Raw genomic sequence first — 26,514 nt, 5'->3', positions numbered from 1 at the left:
AATGCTATAGCCTTTAAAATGACTCCCATTTCTTCTCTCAAATGAAGGCAGTAGCCACATAGAGAATTTTGCTTGGATTTTCTTTTTAATTTTTAAAATTATTTTCTGGCATAACCCTATTCCTAATCACACTGTCTAGTAGCTTGTGTATGTGTTATCCACTTTTGTGGGCACTGTCCCCTCCACAGTGAAATGCACATAATGGGGCTTTGGCAGCTGTTTGACAGCATGTTGTCCTGCTACTGATGGTCCTCCTGGGGTGGGATAAGCTTAGTTCTCTCCTGAGCTGGAAAACAGAGGAAAAGTCTTCCAAATTTGGCTAGTCCAGACCTCACCAGCAACTCTTGATCCCATTTGCTCCCATTCTCCTCTGAATTGTAGTTCCTGGGGAGACAGCAGAGGAAGAAGTGCAGGCTCTGACCATGCTACTAGGGGCCCAGCTATGTAGGCTATAAACAGTTTTTTGGTTTCCAGCTGTTTATCCCTATTCCTGCACACTATATGGATGGATAGATTATAATCCTTTCTGAACAGTGAAGGATTTGTTGACGTACAGATCTAGTCAGAGAAACTATTTTCTCAAAAGCATGGGGAAAGCCTAGCCCTACTGTAGCAGAAAAGTGCCACTGACAATACACTTGGGCTAAGGGAATCAGTGGAAGCACATAATTTATGTCTTTTTCAGTTTTGTAGGATTTTTTTTTTTTAGACGTTCCTGTATCTGAAAGAATTCTCTGCAGGCAAAAATTGAATTATGTCCTCTTCAAAGGTTTTTGATCTTTGAAGAACAAAAGACAGTGATTCAGTGCCATACTTCGGGCTAAACTGTATCTGAGTATTCATACACACATTTATATACTCAGGGCCAACACCCAGATGACAAATGTGAGAGTTATTTTATTATTATACTTAAAATGTGTGTGTGTTTTTTTACTGCAATGCCTGTACTGCTAATGGTGCTGTGATTATAAATCTTCCTTTAGGAATTTATAACTCTTGTAAACCAGTTTCTCCCTTATCTAACTTCTGCCTATGCATTTTTTCGGTTGAACAGTTTCAAAAGTAATCTGGGAAGAAAGAATTTGATCTAAGTGACAGGGTGACTTGACAGGATTTTTTTTCCCAGTAGTGAATTTCTTTGAGATACAACTAACGAATTACATTCTGAAGCAAAAGAAGCTTTTATTACAGAACAAAACACATTGTGATTGCAAGTATTAAAAGAAATAACATGCCAGATATTTTCCTTAATAAAAAAATTCTGCTTAATATAGGATCTGAGTGTGCAATCCTTCCTCGTAGGGAGTTAAAAGGGAACTTTCTTGGGATGGAATGAAGGTGCAAATGAGAGCCCAGTCTGGCACTGGCAGGACTTCATTGCAAAAAGCTAATGGCTGCTGTTTACATTTCAAACATTTTCCCAGTAAGTGTTGTCACAACAGACAAGCAATTATAGACAATAATGTCAGTCATTTTTGGATTAAGAACTCCTTAAGGATGTATTGGCATGGCAGACAGTAGCTGCTTTTAGCTCCCAACTGTTCACCCTTTGCCATGCCAGCTCAACTGTTACTTCCCAGAAGCTACTGTGTTCCCTCTGAGGCAGCAGAGCAATGGCAAGGGTTAAACTTCTCCGGGTCCTCCCTCCCACCCCCCAGGCCTCCCTAAGAGCTTAACCTCCAAGAGTAATTTCTAATAGATACAGCTGTTTATGCATATGCATAAACCAGAAATATGGATCCTTATGTCAAAGTAATGCTGTGCTAGGCTATTGCCAATGAGACCATAAAAATATTTTAAAATTCCAATACTAGAAATACACCTATGAGGAACTTCAGCTGAAGTGGGTCCAGGGAGGGGCAACAAAGCCAGGGGAGATGTATGTTGGACATTAGAAGAAACTTCTTCCCTGAAAGGATTCTCAAACAATGGAACAAGCTCCCCAGGGAGGCGGTTGAATCCCTATCCCTGGAAATGTTGAAAAGATGCAGGGACATGGTACTGAGGGATGCAGTTTAGCACCAGAGTTGGTAGAATTAGTCAATGATGGTCTTAAAGTTTTGGGGTTTTTTCCTACCAAATCAACTCTTTGATTCTATGCTGCAGACAAGCTCAGCAAATGTACTGGGTTAATTCAGCACAGGCACTTCCTCCACATGAGGAAGTGCTGGGGTTCTGCTTCCCCAGTGAGGCATGGACTGGCCCCTTATGCCAGCAGGGAGTGATTTAGCCATGGCCACTCTCAAGTAAGGTGCTGGCAAGGTAGGTGCCTGGCACAGGGCTCTTTGTTGCAGTGACTTTGGTAGGCATGTCAGTGAGCAAGGAGTCAGTGGCTGAGAAACAGCTCTCCATTCCCAACACCAAAAGTGCAACATCTCCTTCCCACATATGAAGGCTCATCTTTTGCAGGGTTTCTGGTTGGTTAAGTGCATCCTAAAACAGATGATTAAGGCTTCAAGTGCACCCAAGCCTTTAACAAGGCCTTGTTTGGACTGCCAGTGCCCTTTAAGACATCTGACTCTGACCAGAAACTTACCTGATCTCCCAGCTCTGCAAATGAGAAAGAAGTGGGTGCCTAGCCAAGCTATGTGCCTTCTTGTGCCATCCCTCTTCCCAGCACTCTGATTCCTCCCAGGAAAACAAATGTAAAAAATACTCTCGTCCGTTCTACCTGCGTTTCGGATTGGAAACATCCTCTGCGCGCCCGCAGCTAGCTGTCCGGGACCTGGCTAAGGAGCACTGCTGAGCCCAGCCAGGCCCAGTCGGGTGGTGCGGCCCTTACGCCGCTTCCCCGGCCACGCCACCCTAGTCCTGGCCAGCCCACAGCCTAGACCCCCCGCATCCCTGCCCCGCGGCGGCTTTCCCGCGGCCCCAGGCCGGGCCGGTGCGAGCGGCCCCGGCAGGAGGCGACCTGCCGCCGGCCCCGCCGCCATCACGTGGCCGCTGAGTTTTCTACCCGCAGCGGTATGAGGAAGTCAGAGCCGCCGTCGTCCGCAGTCCGGGCGGGCGCAGTCTCCCCGCGGCGCGCTATGTGAGTACCCGCGGACAGAGCGCCGGGCCGACCCGACCCCAGCCTCGCCCCCCTGCCCTCCTGCTGCGTCCCGGGCGGCGGCAGGAGCCGGGCGGGACTCTGCCCGGCCGTGCAGGGAAGCCGGGCGGGGGGAGGGGGGGCGGTGGTAAGTGGGTCTGGGGGCGGGCCGGGGTGTGATCGCGGGTGGGTGTGGGGTTGTGAGAGAGGGGCGGCGGCGCTCCCGTGGGGCTGTGGGGAGGGCGGCCCCGAGACCCCAGTGGTCCGTTCCCGGCCGCGGTTGCTGGACGGATGGCACCGCTCAGCTCCCCTTTCCCCGGCAGGTTGGCTCTCCCCGGTGCTCGCCTCCCGGTGTAAAGCCCACGCCGGCGCCGCCGTCCCGATGGAGGAGCCCTCGGCGGCGGAGGAGTGGCAAGGGGCGACCCAGAAGAGGAAGGCCTGGGCCAAGAGCCGGGACTCTTGGCAGGCGTCGGAAGCAGAGGATTTCTCGGCGGCGGCAGCGCTGGCCCACGGCGAGGAGGAGGAGGAGGAGGAAGAAGAAGAGGAGGAAGAGGAGGAGGAGGAGGATCTCGCCGGTGGAGAGCTGCCGCTGGCCGCAGAAGCAGGTCAGTGCCAGTTGGGCGGCCGGGCCGGCAGCCTGCGCGCCCCTGGGACCCCCGCAGGCTGGCTGCGTGGGCGGCCTCAGGGGTCCGCGGTGAGCCGTTCCTGACGGACGGGCTGTTACTGACTGCCGGCTTTTCTCCTCTGCTCTGCCCTTAAGGCCACAGCGTTCCCAATGAGAAGATCGCGATATGGTTGAAGGACTGCAGGTGGGTGCTGCCGCCGGACCTGCCCCTATCTTCCCGCTGCGGCTCTCGCTCTGGCTAACGCTGGTGGCTGGCGTTGCGAACCGGAGCCCGTGGCCCCACCGTCCCCCAAGCGGGGTGGCGAGCTGGGTGATTCCCTCGTCCGACGGGGGAGAACGAGATGTGCTCCCTTTCGTGTTAGTGGCCATCTCTGTTCTAAAGCCGTGTTTGGCGTTGGCGCTGTCAGGAGCCTTCCAGGTACCTCTTGGTATTGGCGTGGGTTATGCCTTCAGCTGGAGTTACACGGGGAGCAGTAGTGTGTGCACGTATGGATAGAGATGAGTTGCCCTTTGGCATCTTTTCTCTCCCTAGTGTCTTATTAATGAGGCTGAAGACCGTCACTGAGAGAGGAACTCGGAGTAAGGAAGGTAGCGTTATCTTGGGAGCGGCAATATTTCTCACTGAGCGGCTCCAGTTTAAAGCCTGCCCTGGTGCCTTGCCTGGGCTTTGCAGCGGATTTAATGGCAGTGGCCTCTGTGCCTAGGGCTCTTAAGTGATGGCACAATGTAGTCTGACCTGACTTCTCCAAGTTTCTGTCAATGCCCTCTCATTCTTCATGGAGATATGGTATATAGATTCTGTGTTTCTGGTAGTGTTACAAAGTATATTCTTGGTGTTTGGAATAGGGTGTGATGGCATTACTTTTTCTTCATGCTCAGTCACATAAAAGCATCCAGTAGTAGCTGCTTTCCCCCCTCCCCCCCCCCCCCAATTTAATTGTTGGAGCTGGAGTTGATCTGGAGAAGCTAACAATTAGCTGTGCCGTAGCTAGCAATGACATTTCAAGTTCTCACCTACTTGATGTTTCTGGTTTCCTTCAGCTTTTGAAAGCAGCTATGTGAAGATGAAAATTTACCTCTGAAATCAGTTGTGCCTTTGTGATTTTATGATCCAGTGAGTGGCTGACTGAGCTTACTCTGATAAGTAAAGTGTGAGTTGCTTCATAATTACAGGATCCTCATTATAGTTTTATACAGATCTTTCCAGGCTGTTTCTTGGAAAATGTGTTGGCACCTAGAGGCTTGAAATCATGCTGTATTCCTAAAATATGATGTTCAGACCTGACAGGCTGTTTTTCCAGAATGGGAGATTTTTCTGTCTTTACATGAAATTTAGTGTCCTGTTTTCCTAACAAAGTACATCTTTAAAAATAAGTGTTACAATTTAGTGCTTTATTGAAAGTATTTTTTTGAGTGAGGAGCACAAAAATGGAGAGTGCAGGACGACGAGGTCCCTGAGGGAGAAATTCTTCCTAATGCTGCAGTGCCACTTTTCTCCATGTCTGCAGGATTTCTGTCTAGAACCTTCCATGGCCTTGTGACCCCCACCATTTATGTACAGAATTTAAGGAGTTGCTCAAAACTGCAAACTGACAATGTGAACATCTAATGGTTGTTCAGAAATCTTGAGTAATAACACAGAGCTTGCAGTTTTATTTCTGTGCTCTGCTAACTGGCACCAAATGCTTCTGTGGAATGTGTCTGCATCTCTGGCAGTTAATTCCCAGAATCTGAGAATCTTATTTTACACTTAAGGAAATAAAGCATGAGTTTACTATTTTGCTGATATGGAGACGTAAATGTAGGTAAAGGAGGTTGGTGAAACCTATGGTGCCCCTTTTAAAGAGGTGTTGTAAATCTTTTCAGAAGAATCACAGAATCACAGAATGTTAGGGACCAACCCCCCTGCCAGAGCAGGATCACCTATACCAGGTCACAGCAGAACGCATCCACATGGGTTTTGACAATCTCCAGGGAGGGAAACTCCACAATCCCCTTGGGCAGCCTGTTCCTGTTCTCCTCAGAAAGATAAAATTTGCCCTTTTTTTGGTTGTTGTTTGTTTATCTCACTTAAACCAGGCTGTTGAGACTGGAGTTAGTCTTAACATGCAGAGTGCATGCATATAGAGTTTGTATTTGGGAGATGTGATCTCAGCTGCCTGGAGTGGTGAACTTTTATGGATCTCATAAAATGATTATTTAACTTACAGTGCTATAAAGTGACTCTATTTATAGAAACCCTGAACTGATTGTCTTTTGATAACTTTGTACAGGAAAAAGAGGACAGCATTAATGGGTGATAAAATACCTCTACAGATACAGTGTCTTGTTTGGAAAAAAAAAAACCCCAAACCAACACAACACTACTTTAAAATGACACAGTTGTTGTGAAATTTACAATTGTTGTCCTCCCTGAAAATTCTTACTTGTTTAATAACACCTTTTTTTGGTTTTATTTTGGTGGGGAGCTTTAATTGCTACAATGTGTGGGCAACGCAGGCTGACTGAGCTTCTATTTCTGGTCCATCACAAAACCTCCTTCTTACAAGGTAGTTCTGTTGCAAAAATGTAACCATTACTACAAGTGACCATTCAGTTACTTAAAGTATTTTCTCTGTTACATATTTTCTAAAACCACTCATCCATTTTGTCTGACTTCATGTAAGCTTTTGTGCAATGTATATCAGAAGAAAATTGACACTTTTAGAATCCCATTTTCTTGTTTGACTTGGCACGAGCACAAAAAAACCTTAATATCAATCCACTGCATAAGTAGATCTGTTTATAAGATTTATTCCTTTGTTTGTTTCTAAAAGCACTGACAGTGTTATAGCATGGATAAAAAGAATTATGAGCTGTCCCTTGATATTCATGTTAGCGGTTTAGGGCTCTTATTACTTGGCATCTGTTTTTCACATCAGCTTTGGAAGACAGAGGAGGGTTCCTAATAGCCCATGCTATTTAGCTTGGTAGACACGTGGGGTTTTTTGTTGTTTGTGGTTGGGTTTTTGTTGTGTTTTGTTTTTTAAAGCAACCGACAGCAAAACAAATGAATCAAGTATGTATTGAACTCTGATAAGAATTATGGAGCCCTGAGAAATGTCAGATGTTACCCAAAACTTCTGATTCACGTGTTTCATGAATCACATACATTTGAGAATGGCATCCTTTGCTCTCTCCCTGGTACCCCTGACATTTTGAAAAAAAGCATTTTGAAGTAATAAGGAAACTTGAAAATGTTTTCCATTTTAACTCTTGTACAGCCAAGTCAGAAAACACAAGTTTTTGTTATGCTGATAGAAAAGAGGAATTTTTTGTCAACTCTGTAGTGATGAATTATTATGAGTATATTTGAACTCTGCCAGTAATACAGGGGATGCAAGAGGTACTTAGGATCCATCTCCTCTAGATATGCAGGAAGTGAGTTCTTGAAATGCTTTGGAAAGAGGAGATTGGGTTTTTTTTGCTTAGAGTTTAAAATAAACAATGGCTCCTGCCCAATTAAGGCTTTAAAAGCTGAATTTTAAACACTTTCACAACACAGTGTAAAACCCTCATCTTCTTCCTGAAGACCACCCTACCACAAATGGTAGCTGAGCAGCCATACCTCTGGGATGAGAGGAAGCTTTGAGGCTGCCTGTGTTCCACTTACCTGTCCAGTACCTACGTCCCACAGCAATGTGGGCACTGAGAGTTCACTCAGTTCTTTTGTAGACCGATGCTGAGAGAAGTTATTGCTGTGTATGTTAAAACACAATCATAAATGTGTGAAGGCAAATGAAAAACAGCAGGATCCCTTGACCCAGGCACACATCTGCTTACTCGCTCTTTGCTCTGGCTGCCTTCTGTTTGCTGTTGGCATCCTTGTGCTGCTCCTCCACAGCTACTGTGCAAAGGCTGCCAGACTGTTCTAGAGACTGCTGAGATGTGCTTCCAGCGGGGAGACTTCATCCTGAGGGCCCAGCAGGTGGGAGGATGCCTCCACCCTAACCTTCCGAAGTGCACACTGAGACACAGCCAGCCAAGCTGGCTCATGAGCTTTGCTGGTGAAAAGCAGCCTGGCACAGAATGGCAGAGCTGTCTCTGCTGTTGTCCAAAAGGATTTTTGTGTGGCTACTTGTCCCTTGTGAAAACTTGTGTTCTGTGTTATTCTTAAATGCAGTTTTTTTCAAAGGCAGGGTGTAAAAGGCAGCTGTGCCTTTGTACAGCATTACAAGCATGGCAGCAGACATGTGGCTGACAGGGCTGCTTTTCTGCTAACATGCTGTAGTGGTGGTGGAAAATGACAGTTTCGGTGGTTGTTTTTACTGTTTTCTGCTAGCTGGAGTGTGCAGCACTGACCTTGACTGTCAAAGTCAGTGCAAGAGAGTTTGTGCATTGAAAAGGTAGAGATATGGAAGTAGGCACCAGGGAAGGAGAAGGATGGGAGCACACCCATCAAAGCTAGAGAATACACAACCGGTATAGTTTTTACCTCAGACCATAAGGCTTGTTGTAGCATGACAGATGTAGACAATATGTCCTAAGTTTTTCAAACCCTAACAAGACAGGCACACAGAAACCTGGGAGATCTGAGCCTCAGTAGAGTCTGTTTCATCACCTGAAACATGCTTGTATACCTGAATGGTCTGTCTGGCAGTTTGTCTTGGAATCTCACCATAGCGGGGCTTTGCTTTGCTTTGCAAAAGGCACATTGAAGTGGGGTTGCTTCCTATCAGCAGGCCATATGTGGAAAGAGTGAACTCTCTTCAGACGGGAAAGAAAAATAAGGTTGTGAAGTGTAAGGTCTGTTAGAAAGCAGATGCAAACTTTCCTTGCCTAATTTGGCCATGGCACCAAAACAAATACTGTATCAGAGCACTGTTTACTTTTAGGTCTTTGTGCAGATTTGTGTGTTTGTCTGATTAAAAACCTGAATGACACATGCACAATATAGGCACATAACTCATCTGCTTTCCCCTTCTTTATGACCATTATATTTCTGAAGTAGTTTGGGCTTTGAGAGTTAATGCTGCACTACTTAATGGTGACAGGCTTTTGGTTAAACGTGTCTCAGAGACAAGATGTGGAAGCATCCAGTTAGTGTCAATAAATGTAGCATGAACCCAGAGAGGGATTGGACCTGTCATCTCTGTGGCTTCTGCTGCTCCTTTTGGGCATCATGAGGTTCCCTGTCCTTCAGGGAGCAGCAACAGGAGGGCTCAAATTATCAAAATAAGAAAAAATGTGAAGAGCCTATGAAGTATCAGAACTGGCAAGTGACAGCTATCATAGCTGTCAAGATTTTTATTTTGTTCCTGATCACCAAAAACACCTTTTCACCCCTCTCTCCAGGAAGCTTTAGAAAAATGGTAACAGTTTTTGTCATATACATGAAATTGGATTAGTCCATTCAAAACCCACACTCTTTTTTTTTTTTTTTTTCTGGATATTTCGCTGAGAAACCCATGATCTTCCTCAACAGAGGGCTGCTGACCCCAAAGCTTTGCCACTGCCTGGTGTTTGAGTGTTGGAGTTATTCTTAACCTGTTTTGTTGTTATTCCCTACAAGGCATATTTGTTCAGAGGGCTGAGGATTGTTTAGGAAGTTATTGCCAGTCCTCAGATGTTTGTGCTTTCTGGGGGCGGAGGGAGGGACAACTGCTGCTATCACAAGCTTATTACACACTGTAAGGAAGGACATGAAGCAGCAAGTTTTTAAAGTAGTATTAATCTCTTCTGTGGTTTCAGAACGCCTCTGGGAGCCTCCTTGGATGAGCAAAGCAATCCTCTGTTGAAGGGTAAGGAAAGACTTTACCTATCTCTTGCTGTGGGAACTGTGCTGTCGTGGACATTCACCTGAAGCCTCAGCTTTTCAGCAGCAGTGCAAACCACAGCCTAGTTGGCATTGCCAAGTTATTTTCACTGTGAAGCAACTGTGCCTGGGAAACTGGAGAAGTGGGGAAAGATCCTGAATGAGTCTTTCTGGAGACTTAAAAATCCCTCCAAGTTTTACAGAACAGGGAGGCTGTAATTTCCTCTCTGAACTGGTGAGCATTAGGCAGTCTCTTAACAGCTCTGGCTGCCACACCTAAAAATTTTACTATCTGAGCAGGTCTGAATAATAAAGTTCAAAGTACAGTGAGAATGTGCAGGTAGTGACAGGGTGCAGAGGAATTACTTGCTGTGCCTGGAGTCTTCAGTTTTTAATCTGGTATAGGGAGAGCGGGGAATGGCTAAGATGGATTTATACTCTGGATCTCCCTGGTAAGATGTCTGGAAGATAGATAATGTAGCAGCAGGAGGCACAGATGTGTTGGGTGGTACCTCCAGACTCCCACTTGCAGTTGGTTTTCTTGCAGGTTGACTGGGGATTGTTTCTGAGCACAAAAATAAAGCAATGTTTTAGCTGTTCTCTTTCAAGATAATTTTTCTATGTTCTCAAATGTAACTTCTCTCTTGTTAGAGCTGTTTTTCTGTGTGAGTAATGCAGGGATTATAGGCATAGTCTGGTTATATCCTGTTGTATCAACTGAAATGCCTTGGTAGTATCTTGAGCTGTCGGAAGGAAAATGCTGCAGCATTCTAGTTGTTGAACTGCTAACTGTATGTTTTCAGGCATGCTGGTAAGAAATGGAGGAAGTTTTGAAGATGACTTATCCCTGGGAGCTGAAGGTGGGTGTGGCAGGCTTATGACTCCCTTTTTCCTAGAAACAACAGTTTTAAATGATGTTCGGTCATCTGATATATATATATATATATATTTTAAAAACATTTCCCTTCTGGTTAAAGACAGTTGATAAAGCTGGCTAGAAAACCAGCATGAATCATGTAAGAAAATGCAGGGAGATGTATTTTTTTTGAGTGTATTAGACTGTTGCTGGTGTTAAACATGCTGGTCTAAGTTGAAGGTCAGAGGCAGCCCTGAATTCGCATCTGCTTTCTCATTTTAATGGCAGCAGCAGCGGCATAGGCTGGAGCACACACTGAGGCTGTGAGAAAGTAGTTTCTCCTACTTGTTCTTCTTATCCGTGGGTTGCTCTTGGCGGCCGTGCATGCCCACTTCCACAGAATCCCTTGGGAGTGGCATGTATGGGCTTTTGAAAGGAGGAATGAAATTCTGTCAGCCAAGAGGCAAACCCTTTAAGAGCTAAGTGCTTTTAAACAAGAAAAGAATCAAAGCAAAGTAAGTGTTTTGGGTTAGCAACCATATACACTTGGCTGTCTCTAGCTGCCTTTCTCTTCCCTTTTTTAAGGGGAAGGAGATGTGACTGTTCATGGTGGACTTCTTTGTAGAAAAAGACTTTTCACCTTTCTGTTGATCTGTAAACAAACAAACAGAGGCACTGGGGATCCTGTTCTAACAGTAGCATCTTGAAATAAAATGTCAAAAAATGATGTCACAGACTGGGGCTTGGGGTTTTCTGCAGGCTAGGGGATGTAAGACTATCTGTTTTTAGTGTTTAAAAAAAAAGGCAGAACCACTCTCCCCCTTTACCTTTTAATGTTTTTTTGAACTGCAGCACTTGAAAAGTGTCAGAACTTACATAATAGAAAGCCCTTTTTTCCACAGCAGTCTTGCTGGTAGTGTCAAAGTAGTGGGGCAGATCCTAGAGGAAAGAAATATCTTTAATATTTAAAGATGCAGGACTTCTTAGAAAAACACTTGATCTAATAATGACCTTGGTCTGATAATTATGGAGTAGCAGTAAATGAGTCCCTTATTGCAATAGATTAAATAGGATTACATTTTCTTTCTGACAGCCTTTTTTGCTTAGATTGCCTGCAGTACAAAGATTTCATAGGAAAAGTTCCATTGTAATGATAATCCAAGCTCTGGGTGTACTACCGAGAGCACAAGAGTCAGTACGTTTTAAAACATCTTATCACTTCTTTCTTTGCAGTTTTTTCTTCTTATCATTCCCAAGGATTTCTTGTTTTTATGAGCCTTTGGACACAATGTTGTTTCCCTCCTTTTCAGATAACAAAAGTACCAATGCTAGAATTGATGATTGCTTTTTTTTTTGCCTGGGTAAGGATGTGGGTGTTTCTGCTGGGATTTGCTTCCCATCTGAGAACAAGGGCTACTTGGAGCAGTGCTGCATGCCCTGGCAAACAGACAACCCCTTTGAGTCTGGTGTGAAAGGCCTGCCCTTGTGCATCTGGGACTGCCAGAATCCAGTTACAGACCAGAGCCTTGTGTGAATGGTGCAGAGGGCATTGGGCAGGTTTTGTAACCCCTGCCCTCTACTGAGCTGTTAAAAAACATGGTTGAACAGTTCAAACTAGTCACCAGCCAATCCATATAGTTAGGCTTACCTTCATTCTAGGCAAGATTATTTTTTTTTTAAAGAAGAGATGTGGCATCTATGTTTCTTACACATTTAAGTTCTTTTGTGGTGACTCTGAAAAGAAGAGAGATGTGAGGTTTCCATGTTTTGTTCTCAGTTGCTGGCTGTACCCTCCTGGCACAGTGAGTGGGGATACAGGGCTTTGGTTTTCCTGGCAGCGTGTTTAACATCACTTTGCCCTTTTTGTAGCTAATTCTAAGGGCTCCAATAATAGATGTATGCTCCTTGCTTGAATTGCCCCTTTGAGGAACCCATAATTTAAAGATGGGGGTCAACTCTGACTTGACAGGGTGTTGATTTTCAGAAAGAATAATGCTGCCTGGGATTTCTGTGTGGAGTGAGGTTGATCCAGGTGCAGAAGTTGCTGACTTCCTTGCCAGAGGCTGCTGTCTAGGTGCTCAGTACCTGGTGGCTGGCCTCCTTCCAGAGCCTTCTTGACTTTGAGGGTGGCTACTGGTCCCTTCAGCACCACAGGCTTCACCTATCTCTTGTCCACATATTGAATAGTTTAGGGAGCTGGGTGGCTTTAAGAGCAGTCCATCTGATGAGTAATGAATATAGCCTCATTACCTGCTTTGGGGCCAGCTGCATTTCTTATGTCTTTTACTTACCTCCACCAGAGGAATCCTCACATGCCCACATCTCCTTCTCTCCTTCCCAGCCAGCAACAGCCAAGCAGCTGGTAATCGCATCTTCAACTGTAAAGTGGTAAATGGTTTATATAACAATTACTAACTTACCACACATTACTGTGATTAATGACAGTAGGTAAATATGTGCCTGTGTGAGATTTTATTTTAAACAAAGCCTGAATAAGTCAGATCATCTTTATATCAGCTATCTACTAGAAACGCTTGACATGAATATTTATATAGGAAGACAAAAATCTGGCTTATGTGGGAGTGTTGGTAAACATGCTCACTGCCTGCTTCTCCATACTGGTGTGGGAAGTGTGATTCTGAAGAGGTCTGTGTATAACTTCTTGTTTTTCTACAGCTAATCATCTGCGGAGTGATACCCAAGTGGAAACATGGTAAACGTATTTTTTTTTGTTTACTTGAGGGAAATATTTCTACTAGAGGGTGGGAGAGAGAAGGAACAGTGGAAGTTGTGGAGGCTACCTCAGGGCTAAAGGTCTTCAGCTCATGTCTGTTTCTGTGAGAGGGAAGTAGAATATGCTGGTAACACAGAAACAGTCATTGGGAGATGCGGGGGGTGGGGGGGGCACAAAAAATGAAAAGCAGGATTTTATTCTTCCGAAGACCTGATATAGATTTTGGGGTAGCAGGAGGAAAACAGAGAAATGACCAATCTAGGTAACTTAGTATGGTTTACTTTCTTTGCCTTAGTGATCGCTCACCATTTAAGAAATTTCAAGGGAAAATTATTTTTGTCTTTCAGAGCAGATGTCCTTTGGGAATGGGGGGAAACAACAAAAAAAAGCTTTTGAGAGAGAGGCTCCTTCTGTACAGGGAGAGCTTTGTACAGTAAGATTTACCTGGGAAGCTTTGTCCTCTAGAGAGATTGGCAGTGGTAGTACATTTAAGCCCAAGGTATCACTTAATGCTGTGATGGCTCCTCCAGATGCAGGGAGGAGATAACTTGAGATTGGGAAAGAAATTGGCTGACAGCCTGGGTTGGAGCTTCCTCCAACTTGGAGCCTCTTCAGCTTCCCTGGCCACCTCCAGGGCAGTTCCCAGCTTTGCTCTGATGGTAGTAGCTGGGCTTGAGGGGTAACAGGGTACCAGAGGCATGAAGAGGTGGCCCTGTCATGGAGAGGTGGTCTCGCTTGGCAAGGCAGCAGCACAGGAAGGGCAGAGCAGAGCAACTCACCCAAGGCTGGTCTTTCTTGCTGGTCGTGGGTGAGATCAAGGAGGGTGGAGCAGCAAGAAGAGATCGGGGATTTGTTTTCTAAGCTTACATTTGCCTTGAAATTCTTACTGTCTGTGTACATTTGTGCTGAGGCATCCCAGGGTTCACTTTTGTTATTGTATTTCAGTAAATGACATGGCTAACATAAACCAGATAATACTGACAGGGAAAAGAGAAATTCAACAGTGCCGGCTTAGCTCTCATCCCAGATGGAGAATTGAGTCCTCTCATGAAAGTGGTTTATCATAGAGGTCTTCTCCATTTATGTTGACAGCAATGGTGTGGTGGCAAAGGAGAGGAGGCTGCAGTTCCATCAGAGGGGGCGAAGTATGAACTCTACTGGGTCTGGAAAAAGCAGTGCAACTGTTTCAAGGTAAAAGAGTACTATGCTTTGAAGGTCATGGCGCAGTTCAGTGGAATTTGGCTGTGCTTTACTGGCAAAACTTACTTCTGTTCCTCAGTTAAATAGAAATTGGCTCGATTTATGTGCATTGTTGCGTTTAGTAGCTAAGAAGGGAATTTTCATTTGGTTGCTTGAAAAACTTTTATCTGTTTCCAGTTGTGATTTGCAGTAAATAGTAACAAACAGGCCTAAATGAAATTTTACCAACTTTTTAAAATCAGACCTCTGCAGTGTAAGGGCTGACTTCATAAATTACAGGATTGGATTAGAGATGTGTCTGGGCTAATGGCTGTGGTGATGGGAACCAGAACTTCAGATGCAGAGGTCCCCACCAATTATTTCCTAAAGTAGGCCAAGCTTTTGGAATGAAAAGTTCAATAGGCCAAGCTGGCTACTGGGTTGAATTAGCAGTTGGATGGAAATGACTGGGTCTTAAAAGGAGACAAGTAAATAGTAAACATCTTTTCGTTTATCTAGTGTTTCTGAATTACTGGAGCTTTATGAAGAAGATCCTGAAGAAGTGCTCTATAACCTTGGGTTTGGAAGAGATGAACCAGATATTGCTTCAAAAATTCCAGCAAGATTTTTTAATTCATCATCATTTGCTAGAGGGATAGATATCAAAGTGTTTTTGAATGCCCAAATACAGCGCATGGAAGTGGAAAATCCAAATTTTGCTTTGACAAGTAAGTATGGTTTTGAAGAAACATTGATTTTTTAAGTTTTCAAACTCCAAAAGAATGTGTATATCTGATATTCTGGCAAACATTCTTTACAGCCTAGAGACCTAATAGCATTCAGAATCCATAATAAGCCCCTTGGTTGGTTTATATATGATAAGAGGTGACCCTCAGTGTTGCACACCTTGGATTGAGGGGAAGGGATTTGTAGTGGGGAATGGAAATGAAGGGCATCCTGTAACATACACTGCCTTCTGGGTTTGGTACTGTTCCCATCTGTGGCTTCTAAGCTTGTCTTCTGTTGTAGCATTTGAATGCTGGAACAAATGGCAGTATCCCTCTGTTTCTTGTGTTCTTCAGTATCTGGGTGTGATTTTTGAAAGCTCTCGGTGGTGACCTGCTTCTGTCAGTGCTGAAATTTGGGCCACTATTTCTATTGACTTGGGCAGGAGCTTTGTTAGGTCAGTAGTAAGTGGTTTCTGAAGCGAGGGCATAGCTGAAACATCCTTTTGTAGATGGAGAGCACAATACAAGTAACCCTTTTCTTCCAAGCACTTTGTAAACTTGTGTTTTGGTACCCGTGTCCCTTTTTCACTTGTGAGAGCTTTCCATGATCTTGTACATTTGGTAGAGACTCTTGGAAAGGCTTTTTCCATTTTTTCATACCATGTGGTATCACTTTTGTGTTACAGGGCTAGGCAGTGTTCAGGCAATCTTTGGGGCCCATGATATATGTATGAGGAGATTTGGGGGTGTGGATGGGAAGAGGTTTGAATGAATGAAAATTCCCTCTTCAGATATGAAGAGCTGCCTCTGAGACTCAAATTATTGTGTAGAAATAGATGGATCAACAGGTCTGGGATGCAATGGCAGCATGTGTCCTTGTAAACTCTCTATGTTTCATTCCTGTGCAGGTCGTTTCCGTCAGATTGAAGTGCTTACTACTGTGGCAAATGCTTTTTCTTCTTTGTATTCTCAAGTCTCTGGGACTCCTTTGCAGAAAATTGGTAGTATGAATTCAGTCTCTTCCAGCAAAGAGGCATCCAGCCCTCCTCCTTTAAATCGCAGCAATACAGCTAGTCGGCTAATGAAGACCTTGTCAAAGCTCAACTTGTACGGCACACAGCAAGCTGATGGTAGCAGCTGCTCAATTCCTTCACCTGTTGAAAAAGGGACAAGTCTAGCAGAATCAGGGAGTGAGGAAAGTGATGTTAAAAATGAATCTAAATTACCAAAACTCTCTAAAAAGAGGGACTCTTCCTCTTTTTTGGCTACTGTAAAAGAAGAGCTAGCCAATAGTCAGACAAGTGCTATGGACACGCATAAACCTGCAAACTTTCCTGCTGGGACTGGTGATAAACAAGAGGGTACTGTGCCTCCAGCAGAAGAACAAAACAGCAGGTCCACAAGTGCCCAGGAGAGACCGTGTGAAGAATTTGGTCTTATGGACTTGCCAGGCCTCAGCAGCAGTTCCAGTTCGTCCAACAGCAGTGCCTCAACACAAAGGCTGCCCTCAGCATTGTCAGGAAGAGACTCCTGTGCTCCCCTTGCAAACCCATCCATAATGAATCTAATGGTGCAGCAGAAGGACTCCTTTGAGATGGAAGAGGTAGGCGGAGACACGTAACTTTGGTTTTGCATAGAGTTTACATAACTTGCTGGCTGCCAGTAGAAGAGTGTTCCTTCCTGTGCGTTTGCCAGGGAATGCTTTATATTCTGAGTGGTAGGACAGCTGTCAGTCTCTCTTTGTAGGTTGCTCTAATTGATCGCCTTAATGAAATAACTTCTTGCTGCTGCTGTTGTCTTTCCTGAGAGCCAGCAGGAAAGTTCTCATTCTTTTTTTCATTCAGCTCAGGTAATTGCAGTCACTGCTGCTAGGAACTTTTCCTGTGGAAATAGATCTAGGCTAGGTTTCCTGTATATAAAAGGCTTTGATTTAAAATATTTATTCTGTTTATATTTGTGACTGGAAGCCATTATTTTTGTGCCTAAAAGTAAATTCAGTTTAATAATTGCTATTGATTAAGGATAAATTTGTGGATGGACAAAGACTGTTACTACAGGAAAGGCAAAGAGGCTGTCATGGGCTATTATGTATGGTGAGGTGCAACTTTTGTTACCTGGAAAATTGCTGTTTGATGTGCCTTTGGTGACTGCTTAGTTGCAAATTCTGTACTAGCTGCCTTTTAATATCTTCATAAATGCATGTATCCATTTTTTAATTGCTAATTGCCCCAAAGGGATTTTAATTCCCAGATTCCTGTAAGTGATTTATTTATTAGGCTAGTTAACATGCAGCCTACAAATTCAGGAATGCAGTTCTTAATTTTTTATTTATTTTTTTTAATAGATTCACACCTTAAATTGTAAATTCTATCTGAACTTAAATTAGTAGATGCTTTTCTGGACACATTGTGAAGTTGTTCTTAACAGTTCAGGAGCTAACTTCTTTTTGTCTATGTGAATTAGATATTTAAAATGAAGGATTGTGATTTAATTGGTGAAATGAATGAAGAAAACAAGTGTGTAGAAAATCCTAGTGTTTTACGGTGAATGATGAAGTGGTGATTTTGTATATACTGCCTAGTGTCATATTGTCATTACAAGCTCTTCTAAATCAACCAATATTGTGGTTGAAGACACTCCTTAAGTACAAAAAGGTAACAAAGTCTCTTGTTTGTGCCTGTGCATCCTCACCCACGTCTGGCTATCTACTGAACCAAAACAAAGACTGGACCAATTGAGAGGGGAAGAAGAGACCCAGTGTATTTTGGGCTATTTATTTTTTGTGGCTTAGCTTTCATCCAGATAACTTTCCTGATCCAGTTTGTGTTGTCACAGTGGGAAGGGTCTGAGTGGTAATGAGTTCTGCTACATACCCCAGAAGAGAAGTCCTCTTGTTTTTTTTGTATTCTTGTGCAAAGTTGAGACAGCTAGTATACGTGAAAGGAAAAGGAATGACATTTTCTTTCAGAGTAAGTTGGACTCTAAAGGGTTGTGATATGAAGAAGACTTGCTGAATTCTGCACAAGCCAAATGCAATGTGTTTGTGACGTTTTGGTTGACACGCTGCAATGATGCCAGAGCATAAACACAGCTGTTTGGGCAAGCCAACATGTGATGTGTGATGGGATCATGGTGAATTTTTGTTAATATATGATACATACATAGCAACTGCCTGCAGATCCCTGGGAGGGAGGGATTTGGGTTTGTTGAAGTATCTTTAGAACAGTGCTTGGCAGCATTATTTTATTTTCTTGTGTCTCTAAGCAGAGTATAATGAACAATAAAGTGTATTAGAATGGGTGACAATAACTCCTCCTCCTGTTTTCTGGGCTGGGCTTGGAGCGCCTACATACGCTGAAGAAAGATGACAGATATATCAAGGAAGCTTTTTCCATGCTTACAAATGCCTTGGAGGTTTGAGTGAAATTCGGAAGTCTGTGGCTGTGAAGATAGCTAGTGTGGGAGTGAGTCAGGGCAGGATTTCCCCCAAACATCCACTCCTGAGGTGGCCAATTACAGTCCCGAAGGTCATTTGCTTCTGTGTGCTTGTGGAGCTGCACCGTGCAGGGGATGCAGCCAGGATGTTGTCTTCCAGCCAAGGACAAGAGGTGGAGGGTATTTAGATGAGAAAAGGTTTAGCTGTTAGGAGGCTGAAAATGTTGCCACTGGAAACTGGCAAAGGGCCTGCAAGATTACCTGCTGGTTCTCTTCTTTTTTTCTTTTTTTTTTTTTTTTTTAAGTCTTTCTTTTTTAAAAAAAAATTGTGAATGTTTTCCTAAACTTACATAGTGAGTCCCTTCTATGTTCCTCTGCATTGGGACAAAATAAGGGTTTACCCCTTTGATGCAGCTGTCATCTCCTAAAGGAATAAAAGGCTCTTGATTTATTGTGCAAGAGTAATGCAAGTGCAAGAGTTCACATAGTAATTATGAAAATTTCAGGCCAAGTACTTCTCAAAAGAGGAGGCTCGGGGTGACCTCATTGCCCTCTACAACTACCTGAAAGGTGGTTGTGGCCAGGAAGGGGTTGGTCTCTTCTCCCAGGCAACCAGCACCAGAACAAGGGGACACAGTCTCAAGCTGCGCCAGGGGAGGTTTAGACTCGAGGTGAGGAGAAAATTCTTCACCGAGTGAGTCATTTGTCATTGGAATGGGCTGCCCAGGGAGGTGGTGGAGTCACCATCCCTGGAGTCACCATCCAGTCAAGAGGAGATTGGATGTGGCACTTGGTGCCATGGTCTAGTCATGAGGTCTGTGGAGACAAGTTGGACTTGATGATCCTTGGGGTCTCTTCCAACCTTGGTTATACTGTGATACTGTAAAACCCTTGGAAATGAGAAAATGCACCCTTGTGACTGCTGTATACATAATATCAATGTAGCTTCTTCTCTAGCCATATACTATTTTGGGCTTAAAACCATCAGTATCCTGATTTTTGCATTTTTAAGTTGATAAAAAATGAAGATGAGCATTTCATTGGTTGGTAATCTTGAAATTAGGCAGGCAGCCCCTTAGAAGGAAGGGTTGGGGGTAGTGAAACTGCAGGGTTTGCACGTGTAGAATTGCATGTGAACCATTAGGATTTTTTTCTGCAGCACACAGCAGATGAAACATATTCTAGGTTTTGAACTAAACAAAGATGTCCCTGTTGAGAATTTAGGCATATTCTTTTCATTGTTTGAACAGTTGTCTAAGAACTGCTTTCTTAGTGAGTAAGTCTGTTTCACAAAGTGATTAAGTAATAGGATTCATTTTCAAGTAGTTTTAAGTTCCCTGGTTGAAATCTTTATGTATCTGAATACTTCATCTTCCTTTTTTGTACTGAAAGACACAAGAAGTATTTTCATGAGTAGTAGTGTGGTGAAGTCTGGAAGCTTGTGAGGGTTGGTGGCTTGTGGGAAATAGTTGGTAGGGCAGCAGATGACAGTCCTTATGTAGAACTCTTGGTACATTTTTCCTGAATATATTTTGCTTGTTCTTTATATTCAAATGAGGGGCTAAGAGGACAGAATGGAAAAGAGAGTAGTTTAAAGGCAGTCAAAGGTGTTTTCTGACAACTGGAGACTCCCAGTGTTATCCCAGGATGTGATTTCCAGGTCATTTTGCAGGATGAATGTGAGCAGAAGGGAACCCTGTGCTGTGAGTGGGAGGTGCTGTCCTAAGGATTGCTGTTCTCCTACGGGAGCATTGTTGAGTAATGTATTGCTTCAAGGAGATGTAGTGTACTCCAATCACGAAAGGCTGTTGGACTGGAGGGGAAAAAAATCCAACAACAAAGCCCCACTATGTGCAGTGTATATAGCTTGGGCACTCTTAAGCATGAGGTCATATTCCAGTTGGCCTGACAAAATATTCCTCTCTTCTTCCCTATAGATCCAGAGTACAGAGGGGGATCTACCACATGTTCCAGCTTCTCATCAGCTGACAGTGACCAAGTCAAGGAAAGGTGAGTAGAAACAAATTCCTGAGAGATAGCAGTCTACTAAGTGGCCATCCTTTTCTGAAAATCTGATTCAGGTATTTAAGACATCTGAAGTTTTTTTTTACTTTAGAAATAAAAAAGATTTGGTTTTCTTTTTCAGCCAAATCACAGAACATTACTGCAAAGTGGCAACCAAATTACAGGCAAGGCAACAGCCCTATAACCTCACTGACTGTTTTCACTTTTGTACAATTGATAATAGCTTAGAGGGACTGAAATGTTAATTCAGATTGTGTGGGATTTTTTTTTCCTCTGGCAGATCCTATAATTAAGGATACCCATTTAAACTAAAATTACAATGTTTTAAACCTAAATTGCACGATACATGCAGCTTTTTCCTGTGCACGACTTCTCCATCTGCAAGCAGGCTGCACAGAAGACTGGTGTCCCTGCACCCACGTGGAAACTGTAGTCCTTCACATGGGGAAACTCTGCACTGGCTCTTGTGACTCACTTAGTTTGTGCTTTCATCTCAAATTCTTATTTTATGGCTTGAGGAAGGGACAAAGCTGATCTTTTAGTTCAGCTTTGGCAAGCCAAGTCCATTCTCTAGCTCTTAGATGTAATTGAAGAAGAAACAGAGCTTGTTGCATTCTGTGAGATGCTTAGCTGTGATGCAGTTTCTTGGTGAAACACAACTAACATCTCTGAATACTGAAGACAGGCAGAAAAGCCTGCCTTAAGAAACAGAGATCATGTTATTTGCCTTTTCACAAATGAACTGACAGTCTTGTGAACTGGCAAATGAATTTGTGTTTATGTGGTTGAGAAAGGTCTGGACTAAGTGCTGAAGGTTAATGCTGGTTACTAGGGATAGCTTGTGCTACTAATTCAGTGGCATTTTGCATAACAGCATTGAACTTGCTACTCTTCCTCTGTTACATAGGCTGCCAAGAAGGACCACCAGAAACCACATCTCTAACTGTTCCCAACATTTCTCCCTTGGGTGTATTTTAAAGTTCATGATGATTTGCTTTATGTGGTTACATGTAAAGAGAAGCATTCGTTTTGGGTCAGGTCTTGTTTGCCTGTGCTCGGCAGTTTTAGAGTTTTTTGAGGAGAGGCAAATTAAGCAACCAGGAGCTACAGTCAGGGAGGAGAAAAATACTATTTCATCTTCTGAAATGCTAGTTTTGTGTTTTCTGTTTCCAGTAGTTATCTTATCCTCTTCTTCCTCCATGCAAGGTTAGAAAAAAATCAAAACAAAAACTCGGGTGATCATGTGTGTGCCTGGTGAAAGGTACCAGCAGTTCTAGCAGTGAATCTACAGTGTGGCAGAACTGGGGCATGCTGGTTCATGTTTCCCAGCTAATATATCCTATCCACTTCTGAATACACTTGACATCAACTAGTGATGGCACTTTATTATCATGCAAGTATTGCCTAGAGTTTTCTATAACTTACCTAAAACACGTGTCAATGCTGATGGTAATCCTTCACTTCTGCTGAAAGTCTGAGACCAATGTTTTATTTCATCTAGAAGTTGTGGATAGTTTGGGACATTGTTCTGCATGGGTTTCTGTAAAATTGCCAAGAGGGAGAACATTTGGTGATGAACTTATCCAAAACATTAAAAAACAGTAGTAATTTTGGTTTTTTTACAAGTTGTCTAACATGAGACAATGTAGAGGCCTGTTTTCTCAGAGAGCAGCTACTCACCAAGTTTGAAGGCATCCAAAGTTAATGGTCACTTACTAAAAATCCTGGTCATTGTGTCTGAATGTGAAATGCCACTCCCACTGGCAATCTCTTGAGTCAGGATCAGCATGAAATACAAGCACCAGTCTTATGTTTCAATGTTACTTTAGCTGATGATCTTCATATGGACCCATCTCTTTCAATGATGCTGGTTCTACTGTACATAAGTACCTAAACCCCCCAAAATTTGTTCCAAGCGAATGCTTCCCCTGAAGGAATACATTTGTACTTTTTATCATGCCAGTTTACCTTTTTGTCAATTACAAGGGATAGTGCTGTTCAATACAGGCTTTTAATAAACATTGCAGTGCTACTTTACATCCACACAGAGGATGTAGATATATTTTTGTAAATCTGGGCTTTTTATGGACATAGTAGAGAAGAATAAAGCTTCAAATGCTTTGCACTGCAAACATACAAGGCTGTTAAATGTCCACTATAAAAGAAACAAACAAAACTTGCTGCAAAGTTATTTAGAAGGAAGGTTTGATAGTTAGAAAACAAAATTCTTCCTGACATTTACAGAGCACACCTTCCATTCTGAAAATGCCCAACAAATAAGAGAAATATAGGTGAAATGCATAGAGAACCAAGTATTCTCCAAGTATTGTAACTGTGAGTGTCTGGTTGCTGGCATCAGTAGTGCTGGGAGACTTTGAATAGACCTGTTTCTTTTGAGGTATCTGACAATGATAGTCAAAAGCAGTGATTACTTTTTAAAATTTAGGTTTTGAAAGTGGAGAAAGCACATCATCAGCACTTCCTGTCTTTAGTACATTATTGTGTTTATAGTTCTCTGTGGGTGCTGCTGCACAAGAGATTGGAGATGGAGGAGTGAGAAGAAAACATTTGGAACAGATTTAGTATTTGTGGGAGTCTGTGCTTATCTGCCCCAGAAGACAGGAAATCCCCAGGGACTCTGAAAAGTTTCTGCAGTGGGGCTCCCAGCAGTGCTGGGTGGTGGCGTGATCAATATCAGAAAAATGGGCAACAAGTATTTATTCCCATAATGGAATACTTTATAGCCAAATTGGGAATGTCAATTTATTAATAATGTCATCAAATATAAAGTGTATTAGAGCTTTACCAATACTGCAGTCACAAGAAACAGATGTTAGTAAAACTTCACATACATTTTCTACCTATTTATCTTCTTTTGTGTGAGCAGCTGAGTGATGCAGAAAGTGTAAAATAGGTACCTGATGGGACTGTTTTTACTGGTGAAAGTGACAAACCATTGGTAGCTGAATGTTACTTTACAATAGATGAAAGATTGCATTATTTGATGGTGATTCTCTGGTAACTTGTGCTGTTGTGTTTGGTAAGCTGCAGACTTGTTTCTTCATCATCTGTTCTTGTTTCAAACTTTTGTCAGCTTATTTGACGTATTTCTGCATACTCGCATTTCTCTGGCACGTATTCAGTGCCTAAAGATATTTTTATTTTTGCAAAACATCCTAAACAAGAATCCAAGAGACATTTTCATTTCTGCTCCATTTAACTGGGACATGAGTTTGATGGTTCCTTCTGTTTTTATTCATCGTTCCTTTTCCCAGGCTTTCCATACTATGATGCCTCTGGCCTTCTCCCGCTAGTTCAGAAGATTTCTCCTACATAGCATCGATAATAACTTTGGACTGCAGGGTTGGCATCATGCAGTGAGCATTTTTGTAGAAGATACAGTTGCTGTAGTGGGGGTATACAGGGCAAGGCATGATCCTGCATTTGCCCCTGCAGTGCAGCCTTTGGTGCTGCGTTTTCTGCATTCAAGATGAAGTGAGGGGAGCCCTATCTGTATGCAGCCTGCATGAAGCAGGTGTGAATGCCTATGCTCTAGACTGTCCACATGCTGTACAACATGATCTAAGTCACTGATACTTACGTTGGTACTGTGTCTCCAAGGAGACCACAAATTGATTAGAGGAAATGTATGTATGTACACATACATATATTTATACATATATATGTGTGTGTGTGTGTAAATATATATATATATGTAACTTTTTTTAATATCTGTAGAGGAAATACTGACTGAGAAGGAAATAGAAGGGCAGGTCAGTATTTTTTGTGAGTAGTAACAAACTTCATGCATGTGAAACCAGATGCCAGCACACACACTGGTGAATTGCATTATCTGAACTAGTTGGAATCTCTCTCCTGTGGCTAAGGCTTTACTTTTTAAATTAAAAATCACCAAATAGGAAAAGAGAAGAGAGGCCGAAGAAGGTGACTGTTCACCATCAGCTTCAGCTGTAGTGACAACCTGTTCATGGCATGCTGTTTATTCTATGTATTCTATTCTGTTTTAACCGTATTCAATTGTACTGGGCAGATAACAAGAAAGAGCTAGTCCAGTTCTCAGGGAAGTGATTTCCATTGTCTTTACCAGGAGCTGGGTGGGGATGTCTGTCTTGAGGTAGAAAAGTTGTTTATCATCACAGGATATTGTGGCTACCATGATAACAGAACAACAGTACAGTTTGAAAGGCACTCCCTAAAAGCTGTGTGAAATTGCTGATATGGAAGTTTAATGGGCAGTTTGCCTCTCCTGGCTTTTATTTTTTATTTAGTTCATCAAAATTAATACTAAAAAAAAATTAGTTGTGAATATCCAACAGTTTCTAAACAGTTTTCATAATGCATTCCAATGCTTTGAGCTGTGAACTGGGATTAATGATATGATGACAGTTAAATGGTTGAAGGAATGTGGGGCAAAATTCGGCGTTGAGCTGTGGAAGAGACAGAAGCAAGCTCTTGCCTCAGGGTGAGGTGGAGGATGCAGAGGTCTGGGGCCTACAGGCTGTTGTGATCTCATCCCATCTCCAAGCCCCTGAAAACTAGAGGCTGAAAACTTGTATTTGTCTGCTAAACCAGTGAAGGACCGTCTCTAGTGGTTTTCCCAAGTCCTGCTCATCCCATCTCTGCTCATTTGCTACTGTTCCTCCAGGTGTGTGGAGTGGAGTGGATTGGCAGGAGATGAGCAATCGGCTTTATCTTCATAATTGGGAGGAGTGACAAATCTGTACCTGTCAATACAACAGCAACTCTTCCCCTGCCTGCATGTGAATTAACCAGTGGTTCAGTTATGTGAAAAGAAAACTGCAGTAGTGGCAACATCCGCAGTGTTGTTTTTTTTCCACAGCACAGGAAACAAAAATGTAAAAGATGGTTCCTCTTCCATTGCTGCTTGAAGTTTCACAAGTAGGGCTTTGCATGAGAAGAGATTGAACTTGAAACTAATTGTTTCTCTGATTTGCTCAAAGTAGGACTTGAAAAGGAATTGTGTTACCCACTTAATGTTACTTTGATGTAAAAGGAAAGTGTGTGTTCAGTGTAATTGGTCTTGGAATGTGATTTGTAAAGTAATTAGGGTTGGGTTTTGCTTGTTATAAACAGATCAGCTGTTACGGACAGCAAGTCAGCACTCTGACAGTAGTGGCTTTGCTGAAGACTCCTCCACAGATTGTTCTCCATTTAATCAGCTTCAGGTAAGGTTCTTGTACTGTGGGTAAAATATTACTGATTATTATTAAACAGTAGGGACTGGGAGAGGGCAGGAGGAGTATTGATGTTTGACTGCTATCATGATAGTCACTCTAGATACTACAAAACCTCATTTTCAGAGCTGGACAGAACTGTGTAAAATTTGAAATCCTTTCTGGTAGGGTAACCTGGGTATACTTGAGTATGGAATAAGCTCTGAGTTCAGTAAGTCCTATTTTCTGTTTCTGATGAATCTGTTCTCACTGACTGAGATTCTGGAATCATTGTCTATTCCTTTCATGAGTGCAGTGGATTGAGATTAACGTTATGACAGATTATAGCTTTTCTGATGATCATCTAATTTCTTGTATCATTTTTGCCTTTCCATTCTTTTTTCTTGGTATAGTTTTCTATTTTATTTTTGTTAGTTAGCACTGAGAGAAAATAAAAACAATTTCATACTACCTTTAAGGTGAAGGTATATTATTATTTAGATGAACTTGATCTCCCACGCTCTTGTTCCAGTTCCTTTGATCTCAGTCCCAGACCTTCCTGTGATACAGACCAGGGACTGCATGCACATCTTGGGAAGGGAGGCTTTTGTTCCAGCATAGTGTTTAGATACCTGCCCAATATGCATGTTTGCTCAGTGTTTTACCTGAGAGGTGTTCTCTTGCCTTTCCTCAAAGATTCACACAATAGCAGCCACGATTTGGATGGCTTATCAATCAGCCAGATGAAAAGCTTGAGTTGGATCCTGGCCTCAAGGCCATTGGTTAGATGTTAGGGGCTTAAAGTACAGTCTGGAGGAATACAAAAATGGGATTCTGGATATCACCAGTAATTTAATTTCTGTGGCTTGCAGCTACTGAACTTTTTAGTTATGGTGCTTTATGCTTTTTTTCCCT

The 26,514-nt window shown here is 42.8% G+C and overlaps 1 protein-coding gene across 1 annotated transcript in view; it reads left to right on the top strand.

Moving 5' to 3' along the window:
- The first annotated feature begins 3,745 nt into the window (after positions 1-3,745).
- The window catches only part of ITPRID2 (ITPR interacting domain containing 2), a 39,451-nt gene continuing 16,682 nt past the window's right edge, over positions 3,746-26,514 (top strand). The window contains exons 1-9 of the mRNA XM_009899071.2: positions 3,746-3,837; positions 9,384-9,433; positions 10,251-10,307; positions 12,980-13,016; positions 14,130-14,228; positions 14,736-14,944; positions 15,853-16,547; positions 20,317-20,389; positions 25,520-25,611. Coding sequence (XP_009897373.2) covers positions 10,253-10,307; positions 12,980-13,016; positions 14,130-14,228; positions 14,736-14,944; positions 15,853-16,547; positions 20,317-20,389; positions 25,520-25,611 — 1,260 coding nt within the window. The 5' untranslated portion in view covers positions 3,746-3,837; positions 9,384-9,433; positions 10,251-10,252. The remainder of the gene's footprint in view (positions 3,838-9,383; positions 9,434-10,250; positions 10,308-12,979; positions 13,017-14,129; positions 14,229-14,735; positions 14,945-15,852; positions 16,548-20,316; positions 20,390-25,519; positions 25,612-26,514) is intronic.

The sequence above is a fragment of the Dryobates pubescens genome, chromosome 2, assembly GCF_014839835.1.
Source record: "Dryobates pubescens isolate bDryPub1 chromosome 2, bDryPub1.pri, whole genome shotgun sequence".
Classification (NCBI taxonomy): Eukaryota; Metazoa; Chordata; class Aves; order Piciformes; family Picidae; genus Dryobates; species Dryobates pubescens.
This window is presented reverse-complemented; position numbering and strand designations above follow the sequence as displayed.